This window comes from Hippoglossus stenolepis, chromosome 2 (assembly GCF_022539355.2).
Source record: "Hippoglossus stenolepis isolate QCI-W04-F060 chromosome 2, HSTE1.2, whole genome shotgun sequence".
Lineage (NCBI taxonomy): Eukaryota > Metazoa > Chordata > Actinopteri > Pleuronectiformes > Pleuronectidae > Hippoglossus > Hippoglossus stenolepis.
Genome location: NC_061484.1, coordinates 12,899,530 through 12,920,246, shown reverse-complemented (window position 1 = coordinate 12,920,246; position 20,717 = coordinate 12,899,530). Strand labels below are relative to the sequence as shown.

General features: G+C 41.1%; 1 protein-coding gene across 1 annotated transcript; it reads left to right on the top strand.

Annotated features, from left to right (window-relative positions):
* Window positions 1–24: 24 nt before the first annotated feature.
* LOC118115305 (CD209 antigen) lies at window positions 25–20,717 on the top strand. The gene is made up of 4 exons (XM_047342309.1): window positions 25–67; window positions 110–252; window positions 10,005–10,111; window positions 20,331–20,717. Exons 1-4 carry the CDS (start codon window positions 25–27, stop codon window positions 20,473–20,475), a joined length of 438 nt encoding a protein of 145 aa, XP_047198265.1. The 3' UTR covers window positions 20,476–20,717.

Sequence of the window (20,717 nt, the reverse complement as noted above, 5' to 3'; positions counted from 1 at the left end):
AAGATAACAGTAACAGAAAGAAAGATGCAACTTCAATTCATTTTTGCTATCGTTTTTCTCTTTTTTTGCTGAGATGTCAAGTTTATTTTATTTTCGTTTTCCTCAACAGATCATTACACCCAAGAAGGATGGGTATACTTCCGCTCTAGTTTCTATTTCATTTCCTCTGTCGAGAAATCCTGGGGAGACAGTAGAGACGACTGTCTGCAGAAAGGAGCAGACCTGGTGATTATCAACAGCAAAGAGGAAAATGTGCGTAAGAGAGTGACAACTCTTATGAAAGATTAAAATCATACCGGTTATATTCCAATTTGATATAATTATGGTCTGTCCCTCTGTCCCTGTAAACAAGGAGTTCACAAGAGGTCTCAGAAGGCTCTTCTGGATCGGACTGACTGACACAGAGACAGAAGGGACATGGAAATGGGTGGATGGGACTTTGCTGAACACAACAACAAGGTTCATAAATAACTTTTTATGTTTAAATTGATTATTATGAGTTGCACTGCTGTATTATAGTGCTATTACTGAATAAAAAGATAGTCTCTTTCTTTAACTGTTTGCTGGTAAGACACTGAACCCTGACGGCTGTGCTATGCAATATATAAAATCCATTTACTCTGCAACACTTTGCACTTTATTTTAACTATTTATACAAATGAAAATGTCTGACAGAGATGAAGTGAGAAGAAATGACAATTGTAATGAGAGGAATATCACCAATAATGGTGGTATTTATGAGTAGGCATATTGTGTATCAAAGCAATCTAGTTTTAATCATAATCCACAATCAGCTGTATATACTGTATATATCCAATATTCTGGTTTGACAAGAAGCTGCATGTGTCTAAACAGCAGCTAATGTCACATAACAATATTCAATATCGATCTTTAATCTGCCTCACTGTTTCTGGCTGTTTATTAAATGTTTTTGTGTGTTTCAGCTAAAAGTCTATTCTGATTTTGCTCTAGCCTGGGCACTCCTGGGAACCAAACCCTCTGTAACACTGATGAAGACTGTGGAGAGGCAATAATAACTACGCCATCACAACTGGAATGACAACAAATGTAACACGCTGAAATTCTGGATCTGTGAGAAGATGGCGGCTTGATAACGCTGCACCCAAACGCACCACACTGGTAACTGATCAGCTGTAGAGGAAGTGGCCTATTAAAATGCAAAGATATAAACAGCCGTTACATTTGATCTGTTCCTGGGTCCCGTATTGTACATGCTGCCTGAAAGTCATTTGTTTCACACTGGCTCACACATGGTTGTTATCTGATTATTGAATACTGAATCACATTTTCATGAACAAATGAAATAATTGTTATTTGATTAAAAGTCAACAATCATATTGACAGGGACGCATGTTGTAAAATAAAACACATCACCCTTACGAATTACTGTCTCAAATTAAACACCTTTGAGTTTATGACAACCAGCGCCAGTCCTTCATCGCCGCTGAAGGGGAGGGAGAGAAAAAGCACCAGTCACAATATGCACTTCAACAATGATGTCACTAAATTACACCAACTTTTGATAATTTTTCCACAGTATCTGCTCTTTTCTTATGTAGTATTGTGTATTATTCGAGCAGAAAAAAAAACAGACCATTACATTAGGGGAATAGGCTACAAAGTACTTGTACTTTTAATACTTACTTTTATTCAATTGTTATTTAGTATATTTAGAACCAAGTACTTGCTTTATTTTAGTCAAGTAGAAAAGTTAATATGGTACTTTTACATTTACTTGAAGAAGAATATAAAGAAGTAGATGAAACATCAGCATCACTCTCATAAAACTTATCTCCCATCGCAAAGTGGCTGTTTCTCCCAGTGTGGAAAAAATTTGATTTGTGTTCTGGTCTTTCAGACACTTCTGATAAAAAAACAACTATTGAAGCCAGTTGTAAAAATCTGACTGTAGAGCCTGAAGACCCAAAGAGAAGACTGACCCCTGCCCTGGACTCCCAAACCTACTTTCTTCACTTGGTACGTATGAGAAGGATTTATACTTCATCTATCTGATAATTCCAGATGTCCGTTTGTCTCTCTGTATGTGGAATGCATTTCTCAAAAGATGTTCATCTTGTTGGCCTCATAATGATTTACAGTAAACTTGGCCAATCAACCACAGTCAATGCCTGATTTATTTATATAGCATATTTTAAATAATTGGTTGACTAAAGTGTTTTTACAGGTGTAATGGTAAACAAACGACAGCAAAAACGTAATACATCATAGTGCAAGTAATAAGTAAATAAAATACAATTGCACAGGACTATGTGGCTGAGAAACATCACCACCATCATCAAGAAGGCCCAGTGCAGAGGATACACTCTTTTCCTGCGGCAATCCGAAGAAACTAACATGCTTCGCAGAAAGTGATGGCTTCCAGCCTCCACACGGCCATCATTGAGTCCATCCTCACTCCTCATCAATTACCGCCTGGTTCGGGCTGCTCCACTGCCAAGGACAAGGGCAGACTGCAGCGGATCATTCGGTCAGCTGAGTGAAGGTTTATCGGTTGTGACCTGCTGGCTCTCCTACACCTGTTCCACTCCAGGCTCAGTAAGTAGAGCAGGCAAGATCATTGCTGATCCTTTCCCATCCTGCCACCACCTATTCCAGAGACTCCCATCTGGAAAGGTTCCGGCCATCAAGACCAAAACCTGGCGCCACCTGAACAGTTTTTTCCCATGGCAGTGGGGCTCACAAACAAGCCCTGCATCACACTGACTCCTGCCTCGGCACATAACTTATAACTATATATTATTGGCACCATCCAGAACCAATCATCGACTCCAGCACCGCACGCGCCCATAACATAACTTATTGCCTTTTTCTGTATATTGTTTCATGTCCGATTGCTGTTTTTGCGCTGTCCAAAGGCACTAACCACACCAAGGCAATTTCCCAGTATGTGTAAATATACTTGGCAAATAAAACAATTTGATTCTGATTCTGATTATTAATGCAAAATGAATAAATAAAAATAAAATAAACATAATATATAATGAGCAAGATAAGATAAATAAATCAGCTGGCATGAAACGTAATTGAGGAGAAAGCCTGAGAACAGGTGTGTTTTTAGTAGGTGATTTAAAGTGTTAAAGACGGCAGATCTAATGTGAAGTGGTATGTTCCACAGGTTTGGGGGCGGCTACCGCGCCATCACCTCTGGCAACCAGCCTTGTCTGAGGCTCTGTTATTGAGCAGTTGAGCGGCTGGATTCAGTTCACTAACTGAGGTACAAAGAGAAGTTCGGATAAGCAAGACGGTGCCAGTCCGTTAAGAGATTTAAAAGTTAAAAGTAAGATTTTAAAACGATCCTGTGATGTTAGGTGCCAGTGTAGAGGCGCTAATATGGTGTGATATGGTCTCTCTTTTTCCTAGTCAGCAGGCAGCGCAGCATTTCGACTTCATAGGCGCTTAATGAGGATTTGTCTAAGCCTTACATGGCGGTGGGAATTGCTAATAATCAAGATGGGAGGTTATGAATGCATGGATAACTCTTCAGAAGTCCTCTTTGTGGAGGTAGCCTTAATGGCTATTTGTCTTAAAGGGAAAAAAGCCACCTCCGACTACTGAGGAAATTGCCTTTCAAAATAAAGTCTGTCAAAAGAAATACCAAGACTTTACAGTGGAGTGAGTATTCGAGCCAAAGCCCCAAGAGATTGTCCACATCTTGCAGTTCTGATAATCCAAATATGATAACCTCAGTCTTATTGTTGTTTTAATTTGAGGAAGGTTGAATCCATCCATGATTTTATGTAATTTAAGTAGCCGAAGCAGGCTGCAGTGAGGTTCAGCTCTTTATGGTTCAGGGCAAGTATATTTGAATGTCGTTTGCAAAGTAGTGAAAGGGAGACATTATATTTTTACAAAAATTCTGCGTTAGGGCAGTAATATATAGGGGAGAAAATGACAAGCCCAGAATGGATCCTATAACCCACATGTAAGTGCTTCCCAGAGGAGCAGTCACCTATGTGACAGAGAAACCCTATCTGTTAAGTAAGACCCAAACCACTCTGAGTGCTGTACCTTAATCCCTAAGCAAAGTTTTCCAGGTGTGATATTAGATTGTGTGATCGACCGTGCCGAAAGCGGCCGCCAGTTCAGGAGCACAAGGACAGCAGAATTTCCCGAATCAACAGATATAATCCGAGCTGTTTCGTACTGTGATGCGGTTTAATACTTGACTGGAACTTTCATATACATTTATTGTTGATATGAAATGTCTGCAACTGGGGAGAACTACCTTCTCTCTAGGATTTGACAGGAAGGGCAGCTTAGAAAATTACCTGAAATTAGAGAGAACAGAGGATCAAGGTTTTCTTTTCTTAACATGGACACAACAGCATGTTTAAAGGCAGCTGGGACACTACCAGAGAGAAGACAGGTATTAATCAATGAAAAGGGGTTAAATGGCCAACAGTGTCAAAGACTTCTTTAAGAAGACTATGATGCTCCCGGAAGGGCACTTGTGAGTTTAGATAAAACCACCCTGATAGGAAGGATATTGATATGCCGAATTGACTAAAGACAGCTGGGAGCATGGGAGGGATAAATGAATGGGTCAGTAATATAATTATGATGATCTACAAAGCCAAATTTTTTCACAAAAATGTAAGAAAGGAATCACAGAGGACAGGTAGGCAGAATAGGAGTACGACAACCGGCTTATGATATTATTACAAATATTAAAGAACCTGAGGCCTCTGATATAGTTATTGAGACCAGGTTAGATATAAACTTAGTTTTGCCGATTTTACCGCTTCTGGTAACTTCAGATAGACGGCTCTTGTAAGACTTCATATGATACCTGAGTTTGTCCTTTTTCCACCTTTCTCTGCTTGCCGACATGCACGCCTGAGACCGCAGAGTCGCTTAGCCATGGCCTGGTGCGCTTTAGTGCTTCGTCCCCAAAGCAACAGAGTCCAGAGTGCTTGTGCAGGCTGAATTCAAAAGAGAGATAAGCTCATCGTGCCACTCCTGAGAACATCACAATCTAAGCAGCAGAGCACAGAGTCTTAAAAATAGCAGAGAAATGCAACCGTTTGACTATTAATTACATGTTAAGAAGGCAGGAGGAGCTGGCTTGACTATAGAGCCAGGACAGTAATCGCAAATAAAAACCGCAGATGATCTGAAATACATATCACATATTTCATTGATAAGAACATGTAGGCTATAAGACAAATGCTGTCTAATGTGCCCCTTTTCATGTGTGGGTCCAGACACTGGTGAGATTAAAGGAATTATTAAGATTAAGAAGTCTTTAGCCATAGGTTTAGTTTCACACATATGTAATATTAAAATCCTACAAACTAAAAAGTGGTCATAGTCCATCGAAATACCCGCCATGAATCTAGCAACCTTGCATAAAAGTCCTTGTTGAATTCCGGGGGCGGTACATCACAGCACACAGCATGGGGAGGAGGCATTTAACTCAAACAGCTGAAGCTCCAACTAGAATAGGTGACAGTTACCGACTGTCGACACTGAAAGATGGATTTAAATACAGTGGGCTACCCTCCACCTTTACCAGTGGTGGTCCTGAGAGCTTGAAAACTACAGCCAGAGGAGAAGCTCATAAAAAGCTGTGGACTCACCAATATGAAGCCAGGTCTCCCGGTTGTGGAGCATAAAGTCCAGATCACGGGGTGAAAAGTCATTTTAGTACAAAGGTTTGCTGGTTATAGACCCTCAGATTAATCAGAGCCATGTGTAGAGTTAGGGCCACTGTCCAGTTTCTTGAGGTGCCACGAAGCATGGGTTGTTGAGGGCTCACTCTAAGGCCAGATCACGCTATAATAGAGTCTAATCTGGGAGCAATCATTGCGACAGGTAATGTCGGGAGGCTGGGTGATAGTGTACCGGGGGCAGTACTGGGAATTGCCACAGTGGGAGCCAGTGGCAGTGGCGAAGTATGACTGTTTGGGAAGTGGTAGAAGAACAGCAGGGGGTGGCAGGTGATTGCAGATAGTCATGAGAGTGATTCCAGAATAAATTGCTGGTGGATAAACCAATGTTGTGAGGAGCATACGGAGGGTTTCTCAGGTGTTTGCCGGTGATATTTGGAGCGCTGAATGCTCCAGGAAAGCAGGTGTGTGACTGCATTCAAGAAGTGGATATTTCTCATGATGGAGGAGACCGTAGGGTGGAGAAGCGAGGTGGTGTCCTCTCCGTAGGCATGGTTTCTCCTGTTGTGGCTGGGTTTTCAGTGAGAACTGAGCCACGCGCCTGATCACAGCCTCCGACAACAACCTGCGGCGGAGGTAGAGGACTTGACCACAGGATGGAGTGGGGTGCTTCCAGAGGCGGGATGTCCTCAGCATTCAGTTTGTCAAATCTGCTGGACAGCTGGAGGTCTCGAGGTGGATGAGGGGGAGACGGGGTTTCAGCATACAGCATGCTTGTCCATTCTGGCTACAATCCTCAGTTCTGCTCTGCAGGAAAGAAGTCGGGGCCTTCACGGCATGACTTTACTGGAGCTTGGTACGGAGTGGAGCTGGCTATTATTTTTGGCTTTGCTCCCATTGTCACCCACGGGTCATCAGGCTGTGCTGGAGTGGACTCGGGATCTGGAACTCCTGTGACGGTGGAGCCAAGCCACGGCAGTGTAGGATCGTTATCCAACCCTGGAGCGGAGTGGCCAGGGTAGAAGAGAGTAACTAAAGCTCATGTGTAAATCTCTTTGCTCACAAAGACAGTTCTGGTGCGAGGAAGCCAAATGACGAGGCTGTGATCAGAGAGTTGACAGAAGAGGGGGACAAGTTGAAGAGGATGTTGGAAATATTTGGTGAATATGAAACAGGAAGATAACAGCAACATAAAGAAAAAAACAATTTAAATTCCATTGGTGGTGTTTTGCTTTTTTTTACTGAGATATCTTATATATTTTTTTCATTTTGTCATCCTCAACAGATCATTACGCACAAGAGCAATGGGTACATCTGTCCAGTTTCTATTACATTCTCCGTCAACAAATGGAGAGCAGTGACCCACTGTCTGCAGAAAGGAGCTTGACCAGGACATTAACAGTGCAAAGAGGAATAGGTTTGATGTGTGGATGTTGGAAATGTGTGAACAAGAGGTCCATGTGGATCGGACTGACTGACAGGGGGAAAGAAGGGGCATGGAAATGGGTGGATGGCACTCCGCTGACTCAAAGGTCCACAGCTTACTCTTTTATTCAGCTGCACCTGCTGACTTCACAGCAAGCTGATCGTCCATCAAATGCTTGGCGTGATAAAATTAACTTTTAGGGGTTTTAACTGGAACATTGGGAACCTAACAATTTGGGCCAAAGTGACTGTGCAGTAACAGCCAACAGTTGGTAAGGACTCGCCATGTGGAAGGAAAACTTTGACCTGTGAAAAACTGTCTCTCTATAAGTAAAGTGAAAACTGCAGAACTGGCTTTCACCAGTGGGGATGGGATTTTTCTAAATCAGGCCATAGTTGCCCGCTAGGCTTTATCATATTTGTCATATTTTCGGCATATAATCAAAATATAATCATGTAATTCCCTGACTATGGAACTATATCTACCAAACATTTTTTAAAATGTTACCTAATTTGGTTTTACTTCCTTATTCTCTGATTACACAAATCACAGGACTAATAAAATAATGGATCTTCGGATGCAGCCAACATGCAGTTTATTTTTAGCCGGGCTGTTCACTTCCTTTACTTCTGGTACTTGGTCACAGCCACGTTTGAAACCGTATGCGGAGCAGGAACTGACATTCATAACTGTGTGTAATTTGTGCAGCTTTGATTTTGAATATGAAAGGGTCTGCTGGGCATTTGCTCTGAGTGGCATTCTAGCTTTGATTAGATTTCAAATTTTTAATCACTGTCTTTTTTATCAGTTTCAGGTTATGGCATGATATTTATCTGATACAAACAGCAAAAGCTCAGCAGCCGCATCTATACTCAGCTTGAGGTCATATAACATCAGACAGGCTGAAAATGTTTCACAATCACAAATACATGATGATATTTTTGTATGGAAATCCCATCTGTTTCCTATTTACAATCTTGTGGGTTATGAGTAAAGGGAGTCAAGGAGGTCATACTGCAAAAGTCAGCATGAAACTGGAGGTGACAATAAGCTGAAAGATAAGTGAGAAGTAAAATGCTGTCTTGATAAAGCTTAATATCAGGAAGAAATGTTGTGAAGCTGTCCACAGTTAAGACCGAGAATCGTCACCGCAGCGGTCACAGTATTTGACTTCTGTCCGTAAACACAGTCTGAGGTGCACCGCGGACAAAAACCTGCCTGATGCTTCAGCCACAAGCAAGCTACTCTTTAAGATGATCAGAGTGACACCGTTCTTGTAGTCTGATTTAGCAACACGCAACATTTTTAGTGGCTATTTTTTTAAGTTTTTTTGTTGTTCTGTTTCAAATAACACAATATCAGACCTGGCTTCCTAATAACAATAACAATAACAATAACAATTATAATAATGGTGGTTTTGCATGTGTATGTGTGTTTTTTTGCACACAGATAGAAAACTGGTTGTCTTGATCCTCGGACTCCTGTGTATCCTGCAAGCTGCTCTCAACATTTCCCTGCGTCTTGCTCTCTGTGAGTTGTCTTTAATTCAGTTTAATAATTTCATCCTGTGTGGACGACACATCCTGACCGTGACTCACTCTGAAATTCAACAGGTGAATGTGATAAAACCAGAAATTGAAAAGTTACCTCTACTAACTATGATTATCATTGGAGGGATTTCTGGATATGTTATAGTTAGCTAGCTTTATGACGAAACAGCATTTTGTACTTTGTGGTTGTTGGTTAGAGAAAGTTCTAAGGTCATGTAAGAAAATAATGGGGCTTTCTAGTTGTGAGTCAGGGTGTTTTCCTTTAAAATAAAAGAGAACCTTTTCACATGTTTAGGTTAATAAATGGATTTGCAGAAAACATTTAAGTTTCAGATTTCTAACTATTTATTTTCAATGTTAAGAGTTGGATGTTCATCAGGCATTGAAGGCTTAACACTAAATGTGCTGCAAACATTCAGGAGCATTACAAGGCACTTTGGGGGCCCAAGGCAAAGGGACCTGGATGTCAACCCCCTACCCAAAGAAACACATGATACCAAACCACATCATTCCAATATTCAAATGATTATTTTTGTATACAAATTATAAACAAAAAGGTTTATATGCACATAAATAGTATAAAAGTGATAAAGTGTAAGTGCAAATCTCCACTTCTGACACATAATACACACACTGAACTTTGCAGATCCTCTGAACATTTCCTCCTAGAGGGGCTGGTCTAACTGAGAACCTCCAGACTTCCCAAGATGCGGCTATGTAATTGTACAACACGGAAATGTTGGTCAAACATCTACATTGCTCCGTGAATTTTACTTGACAATAAGGGAGCAGTGGACTGAGCTTCTCGAAACACAAGAGACCCGTGTCTTTACATTTCTTCTTATGGTACCGTGAACTCACCATCAACCAGAGACTGAAGGTCATGTAAATCTCTTTGCTCACAGACAGTTCTGATGCACCAGATGATGCTGTAGATCAGAAACCTGAAAGAAGAGAGGGAACAGTTGAAGAGGAAGTTGAATACATCTGGTGAATACATTAAACTTTCATGACATGGAAAGAATAAGATAACAGTAACAGAAAGAAAGATGCAACTTCAATTCATTTTTGCTATCGTTTTTCTCTTTTTTTGCTGAGATGTCAAGTTTATTTTATTTTCGTTTTCCTCAACAGATCATTACACCCAAGAAGGATGGGTATACTTCCGCTCTAGTTTCTATTTCATTTCCTCTGTCGAGAAATCCTGGGGAGACAGTAGAGACGACTGTCTGCAGAAAGGAGCAGACCTGGTGATTAATGGTTGCTAAAAGAGGAAAGCTAGCAAGAGAGTGACAACTCTTATGAAAGATTAAAATCATACCGGTTATATTCCAATTTGATATAATTATGGTCTGTCCCTCTGTCCCTGTAAACAAGGAGTTCACAAGACAGTTTAGAAGGCTCTTCTGGATCGGACTGACTGACACAGAGACAGAAGGGACATGGAAATGGGTGGATGGGACTTTGCTGAACACAACAACAAGGTTCATAAATAACTTTTTATGTTTAAATTGATTATTATGAGTTGCACTGCTGTATTATAGTGCTATTACTGAATAAAAAGATAGTCTCTTTCTTTAACTGTTTGCTGGTAAGACACTGAACCCTGACGGCTGTGCTATGCAATATATAAAATCCATTCACTCTGCAACACTTTGCACTTTATTTTAAGTATTTATACAAATGAAAATGTCTGACAGAGATGAAGTGAGCAGAAATGACAATTGTAATGAGAGGAATATCACCAATAATGGTGGTATTTATGGTAGGTATATTAGTATCAAAGCAATCTAGTTTTAATCATAATCCACAATCAGCCACATACTGCATATATCCAATATTCTATTTGACAAGAAGCGTATGTGTCTAAACAGCAGCCAATGTTTCAGTTAAAAGCTCATTCTGATTTTGGTTTCAGCTACTGGCACCCTGGGGAACCAAACTCCTATCTTAACACTGATGAAGACTGTGGAGAGACAAAGTTCAACAAAGTCGAATACAACTGGAATGATAAAGAATGTAACAGGCTGAACTTCTGGATCTGTGAAAAGATGGCGGCTTGATAACGCTGCACCCAAACGCACCACACTGGTAACTGATCAGCTGCAGAGGAAGTGGCTCATTAAAATGCAAAGACATAAATAGCCAAGCTACATTTGATTCGTTCCTGGGTCCTGGTATTGTACATGCTGCCTGTGTCATTTGTTTCCATACTGTAGCTTCTGTCAATATGTGGTTGCTGTTCTGACTATTTGTTATCAGAATCACACTTTTTCTTATGAATAAATGTTTTGTAACCACTTTGCGAAGTCTGATTAAAAAGTCACACAATCATATTATAGATAGGGATGTAGCTGTGAACAAAATTACACCACCCATGAATTACTGTCTCAAATTAAACACCTTTTGAGTTTTTATGACAACTGAAGGCTGCCACAGCTTCTCTATCATGTTTTGAAGGGGAGGGTGAGGTGAGGGGTATTCAGCTGCAACATGCAACTTCACCACTAGATGTCACTAAATTCTACACACCGAACCTTTTAGTTAACTTTTCATGTATCTGCTCTTTTCTTATGTAGTATTGTGTATTATTCGAGCAGAAAAAAAAACAGACCATTACATTAGGGGAATAGGCTACAAAGTACTTGTACTTTTAATACTTACTTTTATTCAATTGTTATTTAGTATATTTAGAACCAAGACTTGCTTATTTTGAGCTAAGTAGAAAAGTTAATATGGTACTTTTTACATTTACTTGAAGAAGAATATAAAGAAGTAGATGAAACATCAGCAACAATTCATAAAACTTATCTCCCATCGCAAAGGGCCGTTTCTCCAGTGTGGAAAAAAAAATTTGATTTGTGTTCCGGGTCTTTCAGACACTTGATAAAAACAACCATTGGCTAGTTGTAAAATCTGACTGTAGAGCCTGAAGACCCAAAGAGAAGACTGACTCTGCCCTGACCCTCTAAACTCTACTTCTTCACTCTGGTACGTATGAGGCTGGATTTATATCATCTATCTGATAACTCCAGATGTCTGTTTGTCTCTGTATGTGGAATGCATTTCTCAAAAAGATGTTCATCTTGTTGGCCTCATGTCGATTTTTGTAGTACAGTAAACTCAGCCAACCTCAACTAAATAATGTCAATTTTATTTATATAGCACATTTAAAACAAACTTGCTGACCAAAGTGTTTACAGGTGTAATGGTAAACAAAACGACAGTGAAAAAACGTAATACATCATAGTGCAAGTAATACAAAATAAAAATACAATTGCACAGGACTCAGAGGTGGGCTGGAGAACATCACCATCATCAAGAGAAGGCTCAGCAGAGGATGGGTTCTCCTGGCGCAACCGAAGAAATTCAATATGCCGCAAAGCGATGGTCGAAGTTCCCACACCGCCATCATTGAGTCCATCCTCACTTAATAATTATCGGCTTTGGTTCGCTGCCTCCACTGCCAAGGACAAGGGCAGACTGCAGCGGATCATTCTCCGGGTCAGCTGGAGAAGGTCATCGGCCAGACCCGTCAAGCCCCACACCCGTTCCACTCCAGACCAGTAAGAGAGCAAGACTGGCCGATCCTTCCTATCTCGCCACCACCTATTCCAGAGACTCCCATCCGGTACATTCCAGCCATCAAGACCAAACTTGGCGCCACCTGAACAGTTTTTCCCCATGGCAGTGGGGCTCACAACAAGCTCCCCTGTGCATCACACTTGACTTTTGCCCCTCCTCATACATTACAACTTCATAACTTATATATTATTGCACTATCCCATGAACCAATCACTGCACCCAAAGAATCAAGACGCGCCCATAACATATCCTATTACTTTTTCTAGAGCATATTGTTGTTTTATGTCCGATTGTTGTTTTTATGTCCAAAGGGTGACTAACCACACCAAGGCAATTTCCTGTATGTGTAAATATACTTGGCAATAAAATAATCTGATTCTGATTCTGACTATTAATGTAAATGAATAAAATAAAATAAAATAAATTATAATATATACGTATAAGATAAGATAAATAAAATCAGCCGTTTTATGAAACGTAATTTCCAGGAGTAGAAAGCCTAGAGAACAGGTGTTTTTAGCAGTGATTTAAAGTGGGTAAAGACGGGCAGACCTTACTGAAGTGGTAGGCTGTTCCACAGGCTTGGGCGGCTAATGCGCGATCACCTCTGGTAACTAGCCTGTCTGAGGTTTGCTAAGAGCAGTTGAGTGGCTGATCTCAGTCTACCAACTGGAGGTATAAAGAGAAGTTCGGATACAAGACGGTGCCAGTCCGTTAAGAGATCAAAAACTAAAAGTAAGATTTTAAACATCCCAGACAAACAGGAAGCCAGTGTAGGAGGTTAAATATGGTGTGGGAGGGTTCTCTTTTTTTTCCTAAGTCAGGTATGAGCAGGCCATTTTGGACTTGCTGCATGTGCTTAATGGAGGATTTGTCTGGCCAAGCATACAGGGAATTAAGTAATAATCAAGATGGGAGGTTATGAATGCATGGATAACTCTCTCAGGTCTCTTTGTGGGAGGCAGGCCTCACTCTTGGCTATTTGTTCCTAGCTGAAAAGTTTTTACCTCCGACTACTGAGGAAATTGCTTTTTCAAAATTAAAAGCCCTGTCAAAAAGAAATACCAAGACTTTTACAGTGGAGGAGCATTCGAGCCAAAGCCCCAAGATTGTCTATCTTGCAGTTCTGATAATCCAAATATGATAACCCCAGTCTTATTGTTGTTTAACTGGAGGAAGGTTGAATCCATCCATGATTTTATGTAATTTAAGGGCTTTATAGGGTAATGCAGGATGTCTTAGTTTTACGGTCTAGGGCAAGTATATTTGAATGTCGCTCTGCAAAGCAGCAGAAAGGAGATATTTATATTTCCTACAAAAATTTATGCTTAGGGCAGCATATATAGGGAGAAAAGGACAAGCCCTGGTGAACGGATCTCTGAGGTACCCCACATGTAAGTGGGCCTCTTCCAGAGGAGTAGTCACCCAGGTGGACAGAGAAACTCCTATCTGTTAAGCAAGACTCAAACCACCTGAGTGCTACCTTAATCCCTACAAAGTTTTCCAGGTGTGATATTAGATTGTGATCGACTGCAGGTCGAGCGGTCAGCCAGGTCTAGGAGCACAAGGACAGCAGAATCTCCTCTGAATCAACAGTTAAATCCGAGCTGTTTCCGGGTAATTGTGATGCTTAAAATTTGACTGGAACTTTATATACATTATTAAGGATAAGAAAATGTCTGCAACTGGGGAGAACCACTCTCTCTAGGATTTTGGACAGGAAGGGCAGCTTAGAAAATGGCCTGAAACAGAGAGAGAACAGAGGGATCAAGGTTTTCAATACGGGCTGTACAACAGCATGTTTAAAGGCAGCTGGGACACTACCAGAGAGAAGACAGGTATTAATCAATGAAACAATAAATGGCCAACAGTGTCAAAGACTTCTTAAGAAGATCATGCATGCTCCTGAAGGGCACCTGTGAGTCGCAGATGGTGAACCACCCCCGATAGGGGAAGGATATTGATATGGGCTCGAATTGACCAAAGACAGCTGGGAGCATGGGAGGATAGGGGGCTGATGGTCAGTGGACATAATTAAGTGATGATCTAAGATGTAAATTTTTTCAACAAAAATGTAAGAAAGGAACTGACAGAGATAGGTAGTAGAATAGGAGAATGAAGCAACCGGGTTTATGATATTATTACAATATTAAAAGAACCTGAGGCCTCTGATATTATTAGAGACCAGGTTAGATATAAACTTAGTTTTTGCCGATTTTACCGCTTTCTGGCAATCAGATAGACGGTTCTTGTAAGATTTCATATGATACTCTGAGTTTGTCCTTTTTCCACCTTTCTCTGCTTGCCGACATGCACGCCTGAGACCCATGGGTAGAGTCGCTTGAAGCCATGGCTCTGGAAAGTGCGAGGGTCATCTCTCAAAGGAGCAATAGAGTCCCAGTGCTTGTGCAGGTTGAATTCAAAAGAGAGATAAGCTCATCAGCACTGAGAACATCATTACAATCCAAGCAGAGCACAGAGTCTTAAAAAAATAGCAGAGAAATGCAAACCGAGTTTGACTATTAATTATACGGCGGCAGCTGGGCAGGAGGAGCTGGCTTGACTATAGAGCCAGGGACAGTAATCGTAATAAAACCGTGGGCAGATGATCTGAACACAAGTATCACATATTTCATTGACATGAACATGTAGGCTATAAGACAAACACAAGGTCTAATGTGCCCTTTTTTCATGTGGGTCCAGACACTGACTGGGTGAGATTAAAGGAATTATTAAGATTTAAGAAGTTCTAGCCATAGGTTTAGTTTCACAGCATATATGTACATTAAAATCCCCACAAATTAAAAAGTGGTCATAGTCCATCGAAATACCCGCTATGAATCCAGCAAATCCTTGCACAAAGTCCTTGCTGAATTCTCGGGAAGTGCACACTACAGCACACAGCACGGGGGAGGAGGCATTTAACCCAACAGCTGAAGCCTTCGAACTAGAATAGGTGACAGTTACCATCAGTCGACACTGAAAGATGGATTTAAATACAGTGGCTACTCCTCCACCTTTACCAGTGGTCCTGGGAGAGCTGAAAAAACTACAGTCAGGAGGGAGAAGCTCATAAAAGCTGTGGACTCACCAATATGAAGCCAGGTCCTGGCCAGGGAGATAAAGTCCAGATCACGGGTGTGAAAAAGTCATTTAGCACAAAGGTTTTGTTGGTTAGACTCCCGTGACATCAGAGCCATGAGTTAGGCATACTGTCCAGCTTTGAGGTGCGACGAAGCATGCGAAGGTTGTTGAGGTTCACCCCCGCGTCGACTCATCGCCAATAGCCCAATCTGGGAGCAATCATGACAGGAATGTCGGGAGGCTGTGGGGTGGAGCAGCACCGGGGCAGTACTGGGAATTCGCCAGTGGGGAGCTAGTGGCAGTGGGAAGCGCGACTGCTTGGGGGCGGTAGAAGAACAGCAGGGGTGGTGTGATTGTAGAGGTCATAGAGAGCGATTCCAGAATAAATTGAAGTTGTGGATAAAACCAATGTTGTGAGTGGAGCATACGGAGTGGAGCCAGGTGTTTTCCGGTGATATCTGGCGTTGTCGCTCCAGGAAAGCAGTGTGTGACTGCATTCATGAAGCGGATATTTCTCATGATGGAGGAGACCGTAGGGTGGAGAAGCGAGGTGGTGTTCCTCTCCGTGGGTATGGTTTCCCAAGGTGGCTAAGCCAGTGAGAACTCCGAGCAAGCCTGGATCACAGCCTCCGTCAATAACCCAGCAAGGGCGGAGGGAGGACCTGACCACAGGATGGAGTGGGGGTGCTTCCAGAGGCGTGGATGTCCTCAGTATTCAGCTTGTCAAATCTGTTGACAGCTGGAGGTCCTGAGGTGGATGAGGGGGAGACGGGTGCCTAGCATAGTGTTTGTCCATTCTGGCTACAATCCATTGTTCTGTTTGCAGGAGTAGTCAGCCTTCTGCTTGGCATTTACATCATGACTTCTACTGGAGCTTGGTACGGAGTGGAGCTGGCTTATTACTTTGGCTTTGCTCCCATTGTCACCCACGGTCATCAGGCTGTGCTGGAGTGACTCGGATCTGAACTCCGTGGACAGGATGAGCTACGGCAGTGTAGATTTCCATATCCAACCCTGGAGCGGAGTGGCCAGGGTAGAAGAGAGTAACTAGCTCATGTGTAAATCTCTTTTGTTTGCCAAAGACAGTTCTGGTGCGAGGAAGCCAAATGACGAGGCCATGATCAGAGAGTTGACAGAAGAGGGGGACAAGTTGAAGAGGATGTTGGAAATATTTGGTGAATATGAAACAGGAAGATAACAGCAACATAAAGAAAAAAACAATTTAAATTCCATTGGTGGTGTTTTGCTTTTTTTTACTGAGATATCTTTTATATATTTTTTTTTCATTTTGTCATCCTCAACAGATCATTACGCACAAGAGCAATGGGTGTATTTCCAGCCTAGTTTCTATTACATTTCCTCTGTCAATAAATGTTGGAGAGGCAGTAGAGACGACTGTCTGCAGAAAGGAGCGGACCTGGTGATTATCAACAGCAAAGAGGAACAGGTTTGATGTGTGGATGTTGGAAATGTGTGAACAAGAGGTCCATGTGGATCGGACTGACTGACAGGGGGAAAGAAGGGGCATGGAAATGGGTGGATGGCACTCCGCTGACTCAAAGGTCCACAGCTTACTCTTTTATTCAGCTGCACCTGCTGACTTCATAGCAAGCTGCTGACTGTCCATCAAATGCTTCTTGGGTTTTGATAAAATTAACTTTTTTTAGGGGTTTTCGCAACTGGAATACTGGGGAACCCAACAATTTGGGCCAAAGTGAAGACTGTGCAGTAACAGCCAACAGTTGGTATGACCTGCCATGTGGAAGGAAAAACTTCTGGACCTGTGAAAAAACTGTCTCTCTATAAGTCAAAGTAAAAACTGTGAACTGGTCACTCAGTGGGGGATGTGGGATTTTTCTAAATCAGGGGCCATAAAGCGGCCACCAGCTAGGTTTATCATATTTGTCATATTTTCAAGATATAATCAAAATATAATCATGTAACTCCCGACCAGAACTATAATCTAATTAAACATTTTTAAAAATGCTACCTGGACTGGTTTTTACTTCCCTATTCTCTGATTACACAATCACAGGACTAATAAAATAATGGATCTTCGGATGCAGCCAACATGTGCAGTTTATTTTTAGCTGGGCTGTTCACACTCCCTTTACTTCTCTGGTACTTGGTCACAGTCAATGTTTGAAACCAAGGTGGAGCAGGAAACTGATATCTATAACTGTGTGTAATTTGGTGCAGCTTGATTAATATGAAAGGGTCTGTTGGGTATTTGCTCTGAGTGGCATTCTAGTTTTTATTAGATTTCAAATTTTTAATCACTGTTTTACTGTTTCAGGGGTTATGGCATGATATTTATTCCATGTTACAAGCCTCAAAGCAGCTGCATCTATACCCAGTTTGAGGTCATATAACATCAGACAGGCTGAAAATGTTTACAATCTACAAATACATGATGATACTTTTGTATGAAAACCCATCTGCTCTCATTTACAATCTTGTGGTTATGAGTAAAGGAAACAAGGAGGTCACATTGCAAAGTCAGCATGAAAAAAACTGGAGGTGACAACAAGCTGAAAGATAAGGAGAAGTAAAATGCTGTCTTGAGAAGCTTAATATCAGGAACAGAAACACAGAAGCTGTCCACAGTTAAGATCGAGAATCGTGTCGTACTGCAGCGGTCACAGTATTTTGACTTCTGTCTGTAAAACACAGTCTGAGGTGACCATGGACAAAAACCTGCCTGATGCTTCAGCCACAAGTAAGTTACTTTAAGAGTGATCAGAGTGATACTGTTCTTGTGTCTGATTTAGCAACACGCAACATTTTTAGTGGGTTATTTTTTTTAAGTTTTTTTGTTGTTCTGTTTCAAATAACACAATATCAGACCTGGCTTCCTAATAACAATAACAATAACAATAACAATTATAATAATGGTGGTTTTGCATGTGTATGTGTGTTTTTTTGCACACAGATAGAAAACTGGTTGTCTTGATCCTCGGACTCTTGTGTATCCTGCAAGCCGCCTCTCAACATTTCCTCAAGGCCTTGCTCTCCTGTGAGCTGGGTCCTTAACCAGCCTAACAATTTCATCCTGTGTGACCTTGGCTACATCCCGACCGCGGACTCACTCTGAAATTCAACAGGAATGTGGATAGAACCAGAAATTGAAAAGTTACCCCCCTACTAACTATGATTATCATTGAGGGATTTGGATATGTTACAGCAATACTTTTACACTAAACAGCATTTTGTACTTTGTGGTTGTTGGTTAGAGAAAGTTCTAAGGTCATGTAAGAAAATAATGGGGCTTTCTAGTTGTGAGTCAGGGTGTTTTCCTTTAAAATAAAAGAGAACCTTTTCACATGTTTAGGTTAATAAATGGATTTGCAGAAAACATTTAAGTTTCAGATTTCTAACTATTTATTTTCAATGTTAAGAGCTTGGGATGTCTTATCAGCATTGAAGGCCAACACTAAATGTGCTGCAAACATTCAGGAGCATTACAAGGCACTTTGGGGGCCCAAGGCAAAGGGACCTGGATGTCAACCCCCTACCCAAAGAAACACATGATACCAAACCACATCATTCCAATATTCAAATGATTATTTTTGTATACAAATTATAAACAAAAAGGTTTATATGCACATAAATAGTATAAAAGTGATAAAGTGTAAGTGCAAATCTCCACTTCTGACACATAATACACACACTGAACTTTGCAGATCCTCTGAACATTCTCCGGAGGGGGCTGGTCTAACTGAGAACCTCCAGACTTCCTGCAGTAACATGTACATGTAATTGCATGTCATGGAAATGTTGGTCAAACATCTATATTGTTCCGTGAATTTTACTTCTGACACAGTGGAGCAGTGACTGAGCTGGAACACAAGAGACCTGTGTCTTTCACATTTTCCCATGGTACCGTGAACTCACCATCAACCAGAGACTGAAGGTCATGTGTAAATCTCTTTGCTCACACAGACAGTTCTGATGCACCAGATTATGATGCTGTGATCAGAAACCTGAAAGAAGAGAGGGACCAGTTGAAGAGGAAGTTGAATACATCTGGTGAATATGAGCTGAACTCTTTATGACATGGAAAGAATAAGATAACATTAACAGAAAGAAAGATGCAACTTCAATTCATTTTTGCTATCGTTTTTCTCTTTTTTTGCTGAGATGTCAAGTTTATTTTATTTTCGTTATCCTCAACAGATCATTACACCCAAGAAGGATGGGTATACTTCCGCTCTAGTTTCTATTTTTCCTCTGTCGAGAAATCCTGGGAGACAGTAGAGACGACTGTCTGCAGAAAGGAGCAGACCTGGTGATTATCAACAGCAAAGAGGAAAATGTGCGTAAATGAGAGTGACAACTCTTATGAAAGAGTAAAATCATTCCGGTTATATTCCAATTTGATATAATTATGGTCTGTCCCTCTGTCCCTGTAAACAAGGAGTTCACAAGACAGTCTGGTGAAGGCTCTTTCTGGACGTGGACTGACTGACACAGAGACAGAAGGGACAATGGAAATGGGTGGATGGGACTTTCGCTGAACACAACAAGGTTCATAAATAACCTTTATGTTTAAATTGATTATTGCGAGTTGCACTGTTGCATTATAGCAAGCATACTGAATAAAAAGATAGTCTCTTTTTAACTGCTCTGTCGGTAAGACACTGAACTCCTGACGGCTGTGCTACAATATATAACCATTTACTCTGGCAACACTTTGCACTTTATTTTAACTATTTATACAAATGAAAATGTCTGACAGAGTATTTAAAGGAGAAGAAATGATAATTGTACGAGAGGAATATCACCAATAATGCGGTATTTATGAGTAGGCATATTAAAACAAAGCAATCTAGTTTTAATCATAATCCACAATCAGCTGTATATACTGTATATATCCAATATTCTGGTTTGACAAGAAGCTGCATGTGTCTAAACAGCAGCTAATGTCACATAACAATATTCAATATCGATCTTTAATCTGCCTCACTGTTTCTGGCTGTTTATTAAATGTTTTTGTGTGTTTCAGTTAAAAGCTCATTCTGATTTTGGTTTCAGCTTCTGGCACCCTGGGGAACCAAACTCCTCTGGTAACACTGATGAAGACTGTGGAGAGGCAAGGTACAACTACGCCGAATACAACTGGAATGACAACAAATGTAACACGCTGAAATTCTGGATCTGTGAGAAGATGGCGGCTTGATAACGCTGCACCCAAACGCACCACACTGGTAACTGATCAGCTGCAGAGGAAGTGGCTCATTAAAATGCAAAGACATAAACAGCCAAGCTACATTTGATTCGTTCCTGGGTCCTGGTATTGTACATGCTGCCTGTGTCATTTGTTTCCATACTGTAGCTTCTGTCAATATGTGGTTGCTGTTCTGACTATTTGTTATCAGAATCACACTTTTTCTTATGAATAAATGTTTCTTAACCACTTTG